This window comes from Oncorhynchus masou, chromosome 15, assembly GCF_036934945.1.
Source record: "Oncorhynchus masou masou isolate Uvic2021 chromosome 15, UVic_Omas_1.1, whole genome shotgun sequence".
Lineage (NCBI taxonomy): Eukaryota > Metazoa > Chordata > Actinopteri > Salmoniformes > Salmonidae > Oncorhynchus > Oncorhynchus masou.
The window spans coordinates 37,081,615-37,094,468 of record NC_088226.1 but is presented as its reverse complement, the minus strand read 5'-3'; the positions used below and the strand labels follow the sequence as shown (position 1 = coordinate 37,094,468).

Genomic DNA, 12,854 nt, shown 5'->3' with positions numbered 1-12,854 from the left:
AGATCTGCTAACATAATTGCAAAATTGTTTTCTAATGATCAATTAGCCTTTTAAAATGATAAACTTGGAATAGCTAACACAACGTGACATTGGAACACGGGAGTGATGATTGCTGATAATGGGCCTCTGTATGCCTATGTAGATATTCCATAAAAAAATAGCTACAATAGTCATTTACATCATTAACAGTGTCTACACTATTTCTGATCAATTTGATGTCATTTTAATGGACAAAAAAGTTGCTTTTATTTCAATAACAAGGACATTTCTATGTGACCCCAAACTTTTGAACAGTAGTGTGTACATCAAACATCTCCAATCCAAAGTTTAATCTAGAATTGGCTTCTTCCTATTTCGCAAAAGAGCATCCTTCACTCATGCTGCCAAACATACCCTTGTAAAACTGACCATCCTACCAATCCTCGACTTCGGCAATGTCAATTACAAAATAGCCTCCAATACCCTACTCAATAAATTGGATGCAGTCTATCACAGTGCCATCCGTTTTGTCACCAAAGCCCCATATACCACCTGTACGCTCGCGTTGGCTGGCCCTCGCTTCATACTCGTCGACAAACCCACTGGCTCCAGGTCATCTACAAGACCCTGCTAGGTAAAGTCCCCCTTATCTCAGCTCGCTTGTCACCATAGCAGCACCCAACTGTAGCATGCGCTCCAGCAGGTATAGCTGTCTGGTCGCCCCCAAAACCAATTCTTCCTTTGGCCGCCTCTCCTTCCAGTTCTCTGCTGCCAATGACTGGAACGAACTACAAAAATCTCTGAAACTGGAAACACTTATCTCCCTCACTAGCTTTAAGCAGCAGCTGTCAGAGCAGCTCACAGATTTCTGCACCTGTACATAGCCCATCTATAAATTAGCCCAAACAACTACCTCTTTCCCTACTGTATTTATATATTTTTCTCATTTGCAATACATTATTTCTATCTCTACTTTGCACATTCTTCCACTGCAAATCAACCATTCCAGTGTTTTACTTGCTATATTCTATTTACTTCGCCACCATGGCCTTTTTTGCCTTTACCTCCCTTATCTCACCTCACTTGCTCACATTGTATATAGACATATTTTTCTACTGTATTATTGACTATGTTTGTTTTACTCCATGTGCAACTCTGTGTTGTTGTATGTGTCGAACTGCTTTGCCTTATCTTGGCCAGGTCGCAGTTGTAAATGAGAACTTGTTCTCAACTTGCCTATCTGGTTAAATAAAGGTGAAATAAAAAATATAAAAAATATATTTAGAGGATACAACCATCCCAGCTCTGCAGATTTTGCTGTGAAGAGACAGAATCATTAGATGCTTCGTTTTGGTACTGACCATATGTAGATTGTTTGTGGTCGCAGGTTCAGGACTGGCTGAAGAAAAGCAACATTTACCTGGAGTTAATTCTGAAAATGTTTATCTTAAATGTTCAATCTGTAGAAGCTATGATAATAGAAAGGTTCCGAACTTTTGTGAAACATCACAGTTGAAAATATATATGGCAAATAGAAATCAAAACTCAATGGTTTTCAGAGATAGATGGGAGGGGTTGAGGGTAGCTGAAGGATGGGACTAAAAACAAACAAATTATAACTAATGTAAAATATACTGTCCGTAAAATGTATATAGTATGTATAATCTGGAAGTAGAAGCCTAAGTGTTGTTGTCCATTAGTTTACTCCAATTAGGGGAGCGAGCGGTGGTAGGGTTAGGGGAAAATGATAAAGGATAGTATATAACAAACCTAAAACATTTTCAAGGGAAAAAAAGAATGGTTAGTGGTAGAGCTGCAGACTCCAGACTATGTATGGCCTCCAGTAATTGGGATCTGCAACTTTCACCTCTGCATTTCTCGCCATCTATGAGTCTACCTCCTATCCTTCATGCCTATCTACGAGTAAACCATTTTTAAAGAGGGAGAATACCATTTTTAAACAGCATTTATTAGCAAGTAACAGAGAGTTTATTTAGGATAAATCACTTTAGCATCATGAGTCATTCAGGTGGTCACAGTCTCAACAACATGGCTGAAAGTAACACAGTAACATTAATTCAGTGGTTCATCCATTCAGGTGTATTTCAGATTTTATGAATCAGATGAGACCTTATCAATAGTTTTACACTTGTTCATAAAGTAACAGGGGATACTGCACACCTGAGAGGCACTTTAGTGTTTTATATCTCATAAAGGCTGGATAAGGAGAAATGACTATAGCACAGCTCTGAGACAGTACAATACATGAATTATGCTGTCCCAAACGTCAAGAGCGATAATATGTCCATTACCACATGAAACTTAATGGGGGAAAAAAGATCAGACATTGCCAGATGAGAGGGGCATGATTAAATTCATTACATATTTTTCATGCAAACAGATCTTCTCTGAGTCATAATAAATCAAACTGAATTAATATAAAAATATAACTGGAAGATGCAATGCCGGGGATCAAGCTGTGGGCCCACTTTTCCACCATCAGGACAAATTGGATAAACTGCCCTAGGACGAGCTACTTCTGTACTCCTTTACCAAGCTTGCCAATTATCAGAGCTCAAAATCAAACAGATCACGCAATAGGCTTTTAATGTAATATTTTCCAAGAAACTTTCTCAAACAATATGGGTTCTATTGAGTCAATGAGCTTGCATGAATGATTCTGTCCAACAATGCCACCATGTGGCCAAACTGAATCACACTTTATAGCTTAGCTCGCTAGACTCATCGGTCTGAGTTAAAAAGGATCAAGAGAGATAAACATGTGCCCGTTATAGCGCCATTGTTTGGTCGATCTGAATGTGCATAGATGTTGAGTCTTGACAGTGTTTGGAACATGTGTACCAAGTTGTTACAATACGAATATCGGTTTCGGATTTATATGCATTCATGTGCCAGAACACACCCACATGAATGTTTATTTATCAGTAGCAGCCATGTTGTTTGACATGCTGTCCTGGAAAAACATGTGAGAGCTTGGTCCATAGATGCCATGTATCAAGTGTTGTACAGATGTGTCATTTGGTGCCAGAGGAGTAATATTATTATTATTATTTTTGAAAACAAAATTCTAAAATGGCAGAAAATCTATCATAGAGGACTTTCAGGGTCCTGGAGGCAAATCTGTTCCTTGTGAGGAGAGGTTCCTATGTAGCAAATTTTAGGACTCTAGGTCACACGGGGTGAGGGTTGTGACCTTTCAAAGTTAGCATTTTCAATCGCTTGCTATAGTGCCACCATGTGGCCAATTGGCATGGCCCTTGGCCTTTTACCATCTTGCAAAGATCCACCCTCCTGGGCCAACTGACGTGAATTAGATTTTTTCCCCACACAATTTATGGAAGAACCCGAATAATAATAAACGGCATCAAATACAATAGGGTTTCACCCAGATTTGTAGGCTTAGCCCCCTAACTACACAGTTGGGAGAGTGAGATTAGTGTGCACCCTTATAGTATATATTTTGAGTCTAGTGTGTTCTGGTCATTAATATATTAGAAAAAGACAGAGGGGTCAGAGAGAGCGAAAGGGAGAAAAGTCTTTCTCTTCATCCATTATTCCATCTCATCATTCTCTCCTCACATCCTCATCCTTCCTCTCTTCAAACTACTAGAGTTGGATGGGGGTGGCTGCTGTTGAGCTGAAGAAATGGTAGAAGTTAACCCTTAGTGCAGGTCTGGGACCAGTTTTGTTGTTGTAACCCCTAGTGGTTCAGGTTAGGATATGAAGATCTGACACTAGAATAGTGCTAGGGAGGTAACCTCTGACTGTAGCCCCAGGTTCTACCTCACAGCTTGGCTTTGCCTGGCTGCAACTGCAAACTCTGGAGCTTCATGGCCATTCCCATATTCCCTGTGATCTTCAGCTTGCCCTGGAAGAACGCCTAAGGATCAGAATAGAGAGTCAGTCATTAGAATCAAAACACAGAGAGAGAGAGAGCAAGCAAGACTAATTTCACAGATGCATTTTGGGATGGCATAGCACAAGACCATTTTTTATTAAACACACAAACACATATGTTGCACACACAATTCATCTCTCCAAACAGTTGTTCGTCAAAGTGCAGCTTCCATTTTGAGCAGTGGAAAGTAAATCACACTGCAGACAACACAATGAGGAAATACTCTTCTGGAGTGGGTCAGAAAACAAACCATTTTGAAATTATTCCTGACCTGCACTATACTCCGGTAGTGTGTGTTCCTGTCTGGTTTAAAGAGTTAAAATGGAAAAATTAACATCAGTGTGGAGAGTGGGGCAGCAGCAGGATCTGCATATCCTGTGCCTTGTGTGCCTTGTGTGGCAGGCAGCACTAACACAGTGACCCTAACGGTTTTGGCACTGCACCCAGCGTGTGAAAAACCACTGGGAAAAGTGAAACCAGATTAACTAAACAGGCAGCCTTCATGGACAAATCTCTCCCCGCTGTATTGCCCAATATAGGCTACAGCTCAATAAGAGAGTGAGCACTATGCATGCAGGCCTTCTCAGAGCTACAAGTGTGAACACGTTGTCTGATGTACTCAATGTACTTGTGTAGTGTACACCCGGCTTAAGCAACAACGATAGACATCGTAACAGAAGCCCTGGAGGTTTCCTTGGTGAGACCGTAGTTCCAAAGACACACCTATCCTCCATTACAAAAGCACCATTATATACGATGGGGGAAAACTAGAGAAGAAATGGACCATGGTCAACCTTTTGAACGATAGATAATAGTACAGTTGGATCTAAATTAAACAAGTATGACATCACATCATTGCACTATGAAGATCACAACCCTCTTCCTGGAGAGCCATCCTCCTGTCGATTTTTTGCTCCAACCCCAGTTGTAACTAACCTGGTGCAGCTTATCAACCAGCTAATTATTAAAAATCAGGTACGCTAGATTAGGGTTGGAGTGAAAACCTACAGTACGGTAGCTCTCCAGGAACAGGGTTGGAGAGTCCTGAACAAACCTTACAAATTCACAGCCGAGTTCCTATACTACAATTTAGTATACAAAAGTCCATTAAAATCAGACATACCTACAAACAGAGCAAATTAAAAGTAAAATAACACAGACATTGACACAGACATTGACCGCAGCGTTACTCATATTGAACCCGTTCTTTTATTTTCCAGAACGTGTTCTACTTAAGAAACAATAAGGTTAATGGGCTCTTTTCTAAAGTGATCACCTATCAAGAGGCCAGTGTTGGGATCTGGCTAGTAAAGACTGTGCCCCATAGCAAAAGTCTAGACTGTGTTGATGAAGTTAATCGACAAGTGAAGCGTTTTATCAAGAAAATGATGCCAAATACTTTAAAAAAATGTCAAGTCGGCTGAATGTCCTTTGGTGGACCACTCGATACACAGGGAAACTGTTGAGTGTGAAAAACCCAAGTGTTGAATGAAGTTCTTGACACAAACCGGTGCACCTGACACCTACTACCACACCCCGTTCAAAGGCACTTAAATCTTTTGTCTTGCTCATTCACCCTCTGAATGGCACACATACACAATCCTTGTCTCAAGGCTTGAAAAGAACGTATTTAACCCATCTCCTCCCCTTCATCTACACTGATTGAAATAAATGTAACAAGTTTTTTTTTCACCTTTATTTAACCAGGTAAACTAGTTGAGAACAAGTTCTCATTTACAACTGCGACCTGGCCAAGATAAAACAAAGCAGTGCGACACAAACAGTACAGAGTTACACATGGAAGAAACAAGCGTACAGTCAATAACACAATAGAATAAAAGTGACATCAATAAGGGATCATAGCTTTCACCTGGTCAGTCTGTCATGGAAAGAGCAGGTGTTCTTAATGTTTTGTATACTTAGCCTTAGGATAGTATTCAGACCCCTTAACTTTTCCATGTTTTGTTACATTATAGCCTTATTCTAAAATTGATTACATCGTTTTTCCCCCCTCATCAATCTATACACAATACCCCATAATGACACAGCAAAAACAGGTTTGTAGACATTTTTGCAAATGTATTTTTTTTTTTTAAATATACATTTTTACGTAAGTATTCAGACCCTTTACGCAGTGCTTTGTTGAAGCACCCTTGGCAGCGATTATAGCCTCGAGTGTTCTTGGGTATGACGCTACAAGCTTGGCACACCTGTATTTGGGGAGTTTCTCCCATTCTTCTCTGCAGATCCTCTCAAGATCTGTCAAGTTGGATGGGGAGTGTCGCTGCACAGCTATTTTCAAGTCTCTCCAAAGATGTTAGATCGGGTTCAAGTCCAGGCTCTGGCTGGGCCACTCAAGGACATTCAGAGACTTTTCCCTGAAACCACTCCTGCATTGTGTTGGCTGTGTGCTTAGGGTCGCTGTCCTGTTGGAAGGTGAACCTTCGCCCAAGTCTGAGGTCCTGAGCGCTCTGGAGCAAATTATCATCAAGGATCTCTCTGCACTTTGCTCCGTTAATCTTTGCCTCGATCTTGACTAGTCTCCCAGTCCCTACCACTGAAAAACATCGCCACAGCATGATGCTGCCACCACCTTGCTTCACCATAGGGATGGTGCCAAGTTTCCTCCAGGTGTGACGCTTGGCATTCAGGCTAAATAGTTCAATCTTGGTTTCATCAGAACAGAGAATCTTGTTTCTCATGGTCTGAGAGTCCTTTAGGTGCCTTTTAGCAAACTCCAAGCGGACTGTCATTTGCCTTTTACAGGTGTGTGGCTTCCATCTGGCCACTCTACCATAAAGGCCTGATTGGTGGAGTGCTGCAGAGATCTTTGTCCTTCTGGAAGGTTCTCCCATCTCCACAGAGGTACTTTAGAGCTCTGGCAGAGTGACCATCAGGTTCTTTGTCACCTCCCTGACCAAGGCCCTTCCCCCGATTGTTCAGTTTGGCCAGGCGGCCAGCTCTAGGAAGATCCTTGTTGGTTCCAAACTTCTTCTATTTAAGAATGATGGAGGCCACTGTGTTCTTTGGGACCTTCAATGCTGCAGAAATGTTTTGGTACACTTCCCCAGATCTGTGCCTCGACAAATTCCTGTCTCGGAGCTCTACAGACAATTTCTTCAACCTCTTGGCTTGGTTTTTGCTCTGACACGTACTTTCAACTGTGGGACCTTATATTGATGTGTGTCCCTTTCCAAAACATGTCTAAACAATTGAATTGGACTCAATCAAGTTGTAGAAACATCTCAAGGATGCTTAATGGAAACAGGATGCACCTGAGCTCAATTTCAAGTCTCAAAGCATAGGGTCTGAATTCTTATGTAAATAAGGTATCAGTTTTTTAAAGTTTTCACTTTGGGGTATTGGGTAATTGTGTGGAGATCGCTGGGTAAAAACTTTTTTTTAAATAATTTTTAGAATAAGGCTAAAACATAACAAAATGTGGAAAAAGTCAAAGGGCCTGAATACTATTCCGAAAGGATCTGTACAGTATGTATATAACATTCTGTTGGTGGCGAGAATTTTGTATAATCATTTAAATGTAAAAACTCAGTATTGAAGTTTGTTAGCTAGCGTACTGTTAGCCAGTATGTCTGACTGGCTGGCTTGTTGGCTGGCTGACTAAAGAAATTAAGTCAAATGAGAGGTCATGAAGAGCAGGAGTACAGCCCACGCCATTGTGTAAAACCTAAATATTGAAATGGACCAATTAGAATATAGACAGCCTCCCTCACACCCATAAGTCTAAGAAGATTGTTTAAGCTTGCAAACTTAAACAAAGAGACTGACTAAAATACAGGATATCAACTCCCTAAAGTAATAACAGCATAAGTCCGCTACTAACAACTATGGGGGAAAAGAGTTTGTTGAGTCTAATCATGCCACACCAAGGCCAGGTAATACTTACTGTCTGTGGGTTCATTTTCCCTGTCATCAAGGACAGCAGGTCTGCATCCAACATGGCAATGGTGCAGTCCGCTTTCTTTGCTAGAAGGCGAGAAGGAGGAGAGGAAGAGGCGAGCAAGAACGGGAGAAATACAGAGAGACCACAACAATCACAATACAGCCTGTGAAAATACAACTAGCTTTTTACATTCTTACTGTCAATGTGGACGAAACCTCTCATTCTGACCTGTTGTTGTGGACACAGCCCTTGCTGTTCTTACCTGTGTCATTGTGAACGCAACCCTTGCCATTCTTCACGTCCACTATCCAGGTCGCCTCTTCACCATCTGGACCATCCTTTACCTTGAAGGCAAACACCCCCCCAATCTTCTTCACAAATGACTCCCCATCCTACAAGGTTGTATAAGTCATAAGAATGATAATCAGTACTATCTCCTAATGCATGTCCAAATATGGGGGGAAAAAAGGACTGTATCCATAACAAGACATTTAATATTTAGTTAAACCATTCTTTGATCCATGGGCTTTGTAAAATCATTAAAAGAACTGCAAAGAATTAACTGAAAACACACACTGAAAACACACATACTAAATAATGCATTCATGATCAATTAGGCTACTGGAAACAATTTTCTGAACATGTGTAACAAGGAATAGAATGTTTGTCTTCCTGTAATTACATATTCTCACAGTCCAGATAGGTTTCAATATTGTATTAATCTGTGGATTATCAGATACATAGTAGTAGAATACCATTACACCAAAACAGAGATCCTAATGGGAATCAGATAGCCAGCACTGCTCCAATGCTGCCAGACAGACTTGTAAAATCTAAAGTAGGACAAGAGATTAATGATGCACCGATATGACATTTTCTCCGATTCCGATTTCCGATATTTACCTTGCAAAAAAAACCAGATACCAATATTAAACATTTTAGCGGCCTTTTAAGCATTCTAGTACAATTAAATAGTTAACACACACACACACAGACACAGTGGTCTAAGGCCCTGCATTTCAGTGCAAGAGGCATCACTACAGTCCCTGGTTCGAATCCAGGCTGTATCACATCCGGTCGTGATTGGGAGTCCCATAGGGCGGCGCACAATCGGTCCAGCGTCACCTGGTTTGGCCGTCATTGTCACACTTATCAAAAATATATGTTGTTGTTATTTACGTATCTACCCATTACCAGTAAAACATCCTCAAAACCTATTTCTTTCACTTACGTGCTGTGCCGTTTCGTTGTTCATTTGTTCAGTCATTTCATCCTCAACCAGGATTTCTATGGGATGCCGTTTGGGTATTTGCGTGTCAGAAAATATACTATTTAACAGTTCAAATAACACTATTTGATGTGTCAAATAAGCTTGTTGACCAATCAGGACCTGAATATGACTGCACGTCACATAATAATTTAAACAGGTTCACACATTTTTTGATGTAGTTATTACACTATCACTCGTATTTCATATGTCACAAGGATTCATCGATACACATGCTCTGATGCTGGAAAAGTTGTATCGCGCACCTACAGTGCTGGTCATAAAAAAAGCTAGCAAGCTCATGGATGCAAACAATGTTCTTCCCCAAAAACATAGCAAAACGACATCCTGTTTCAATAGCTATAGTTAGCTAGCTACCTATATAACTAGGTGTCATCTAAAAATAACCCTAATTTATAAGACAGTTCTTATTTGATTAAATGGTGGTCGGACCCATCTATGTGAAGCTAGCCAAAGTAAGGATTAGCCACAATAGTGGAATTGTATGCATAATTCTACTATTTGTATTCATTTGCATTACTTTTTTTTTGACATACCTTTATTTTGAACCAAACTGCAATTTCCAATATTGGGGCTTATCCTTATTGTGGCTAGCTTCACAACACATAACCCAGTGCGGTCAAGCCTCACCAGCCAGATGAAGCTACCTGGCTGCTTATAACGTTAGCTTTGGGCAACAGGGTTAGGTAGCTGGCTAGCTATGTATTTTCATGAACTGAAGTTCAATTTCAATAGGCAAACAAGTGGCTACCTAGCTAATACTTACTTACAAGGATTCCTAAACCATTGCTACGAATAATGAAAATGACTGCAGGTTCTACTGCAGGTTTTCAGGCTGGTTGTATTGCTGTGGCTAAAACTAGCTACCCCAGAAGTTGCGGTCGCGGTATTGTAAACACATCGTTCGTGGCCGGTGTTTGCAGACTTTTTGTACATCTTTTTTAACACGCAAAGACCCAAACGGCATTCCATAGTATGTATGTCGTGAAGCTAACAGCAGTGATGCTATTACTGTATAACGCCGATAGGGAACCATCTGAAAAATAGCACACTTGGTAGCATGTACCGGTGCTCGACCAGTTGGCAAAAGCCAACATCACCCACGACAGAGAATGGTTGATTGTCAATGGCAATGAATTCCATTATCTTGGCTTTAATGGATTTTGCCTTGGAGTTGTCTCGCTGAAATGTTGTTACTCTTTGAAATGACTGCTCGATCCACACAGCAGACATTGTGGGCTAGATTTTACATGGCATCATTATATCATGTACCTACGTTATATAGGTATGCACCTGACGTGACATCGGTTTTGCACAATGGGGCGTTAAACTAGACGTTGGGCTGATACCGATGTTGGCATTTTTAGCTAATATCGACCGATTCCGATATGTTCACTGATATATCGTGCATCCCTACAAGAGATGAATGTTACACATCCAGAGTCAAAAGAGTTGCAGACTATTTTGGTTCTGTTTCTTTCTGTCTGTGTAATAGAGGTCTAGTTGTGTATTTTGGACCCAACAGCACTGCTGTTCACTGATGGCTAGGTTGTGTTAAGGCGAGAGATAGAGATAGCGAGAAACTGAGATGGCGAGAGAGAGCAAGTGAGGGGGAGAGAGATCTGCCATCATCTAGCTTGTGATGTTTATAGTACTAATGAGGTCAGAAGGAGCAAAGCAGCTGCCAATAAACACACAACTTTATAGAGTGCAGGACCATTTATCTGATTGGTTCAAACAACATAACTTTATCATTGTATGACATGGAGAAAAGCCTGTTTCCGGGAAGGGATCCATGTGTGCTGCAGTCGAAGTGGAAAGAGAAATGGAAATAGGTTGTCTCCTTCATGTAGTACGGTATGATCAAGATGAATAACACTCATATGGCTGTAGTGTGGAGGAAATGGATCAGAGGTCACAATATACACATTTTCAGTGAAAAGGAACAGAAAAGAGGTCTAAACATGTTGATGTGAAAACAGGATTTGCAGCATAACAGGTTTGCAGCATAAGCAGGTTTGCAGCATAAGCAAAACAGGTTTGCAGCATAAGCAGGACATATTCCAATAGCCATTGTTTCATTTTATGCCATTTTAGCCTACTTTAGAGGATGAAGCAATAAATGATAACTGAAACAGATAACACACAGTAATGAAGATACCTCCTCCAGCTTCTTTTTTATCTCCTGGAAGACTGCATAGGCCTTGAACCTCTCCAAGCTGCTCTCTGCATTGGTGTTAACTGCCTGGATTCTCTGGGAGCTGAGAGAGGAGAGAGAGAAAGAGAGAGTGAGGGGGAGAACAAGAGAGAGAGACACATAATGGACAGAGGGCATGACATACAGAGCCTGTGAGATAGGCTGCAACTATAACAAGCCAATTAGGATTATTCAGCAGGAGAAAAGAGATATAGCATGGGGGTAGATCACCCAGGCTAAAGAGACAGAGTCCTCATTACATAAGGCTCTTGCCACAGTCACAAGTAGCTACTTTTAGCAACACTAGTACTTACACACTAACGTTGCAAGATATTAGCTTGCAAAAAAACAAACAGAATAGTCCTCCAAAGGCCAGGAGTTAAATCTAATTCAATTTACTATTCAGATTGTCCGTAGGGTAGGTCCTTGTGCAGGAAAAAAAATAAAAATCTGCTTCTTTCTGCAGGTATGTTGTAGACTCACTTCCTCTCTGCTTACTTCATATTAAAATAAAAGTCCTGCACGTGCACCATACCTGCACAAAAAAGCAAGACTTTTATTTTGACATGAGGTAAGCAGAGAGGAACTGAATGAGTCTCCAACAGACACACATTTGGAAATTCTGTTTAATGATACATTCCATTCTGTTCTTCTCAAATTCCCTACTGCACAAGGGTTCAAGCATACAGACAATCAACAGAATAAGTTGGAATGTAATTCGATTTAACTTCTGGCTTCCTGCGAACTATTGCGTTTTTTTTTTTACAAGCTAAGTCACAACATGATGGTATCAGTGACTGACATCCACTGTGAGAGCAGTCCAAATGCAGAGAGCAGAAGACATATTTGATGCAAGTTGTAGAAAGGGGTTGGCTCTTTGATTACATAATTAGACTAAAGTTGACCTACATCTAAACGCAATATTATGAATGTGGTGTGAAAGTAATAGCAGTGGCTAAAGTTAATAGCTAGCAAGTATATGGATAAATAAAGATGGATTCCATAGGAATATAATATAATACTTGTCAGGTTGTTATCTTGTTATTATTACACAAGTCATGTGTTAGCACAGCAGTTGTCATTGTTGCCAATGAGCTAGCCAGCAGCTAGCATAGCTCCACACTTGCATTTCACAAGGTTGACCCGTTCCAGATGAATAACGCGAGGAAACGAGTGGCAATTAAATGGCTGTGATAATGTTACTCATTTGAAGTATTTCTCACCTTACAACCTGTGATTCGCGCATTTTGAAATTTGAAACAACCATTTTCAAACAGGCCGATGCAGCTCTTATGCTTGCTGTGTTGTGAATAAACTTTGTAACCGGAATTCCTTATTATGTTTCTCTGCAAGACCCTACATGTCAATAGCCGAGAAGGCGATGATTTGATCTTCAATGCAGAGTTCTACTACACTGTTCCTTGGAGCCAAAGATTTTGATTCTGTTTTAATTTTCTCTAAAAAAAACAGCCGAATTTGCTCTCAGCCTATCTGACCAAATAACTAACATATTTGTTTGTGTGTTGATGAGTATTATTGGCCACTATTCCAATCACACGATCTTATT

At 40.5% G+C, this 12,854-nt stretch overlaps 1 protein-coding gene across 1 annotated transcript; it reads right to left on the bottom strand.

The window, feature by feature from the left end:
- Positions 1 to 1,929: 1,929 nt before the first annotated feature.
- On the bottom strand, positions 1,930 to 12,634 carry LOC135556208 (sterol carrier protein 2-like). The gene is made up of 6 exons (XM_064989211.1): positions 12,511 to 12,634; positions 11,252 to 11,351; positions 8,065 to 8,194; positions 7,806 to 7,885; positions 3,784 to 3,880; positions 1,930 to 3,637 (listed from the first exon to the last, which is right to left on the bottom strand). The coding sequence occupies exons 1-5, from the start codon at positions 12,552 to 12,554 to the stop codon at positions 3,785 to 3,787; spliced, it is 450 nt and encodes a 149-aa protein (XP_064845283.1). The 5' UTR covers positions 12,555 to 12,634; the 3' UTR covers positions 1,930 to 3,637; position 3,784.
- Between the last annotated feature and the right edge of the window lie 220 nt (positions 12,635 to 12,854).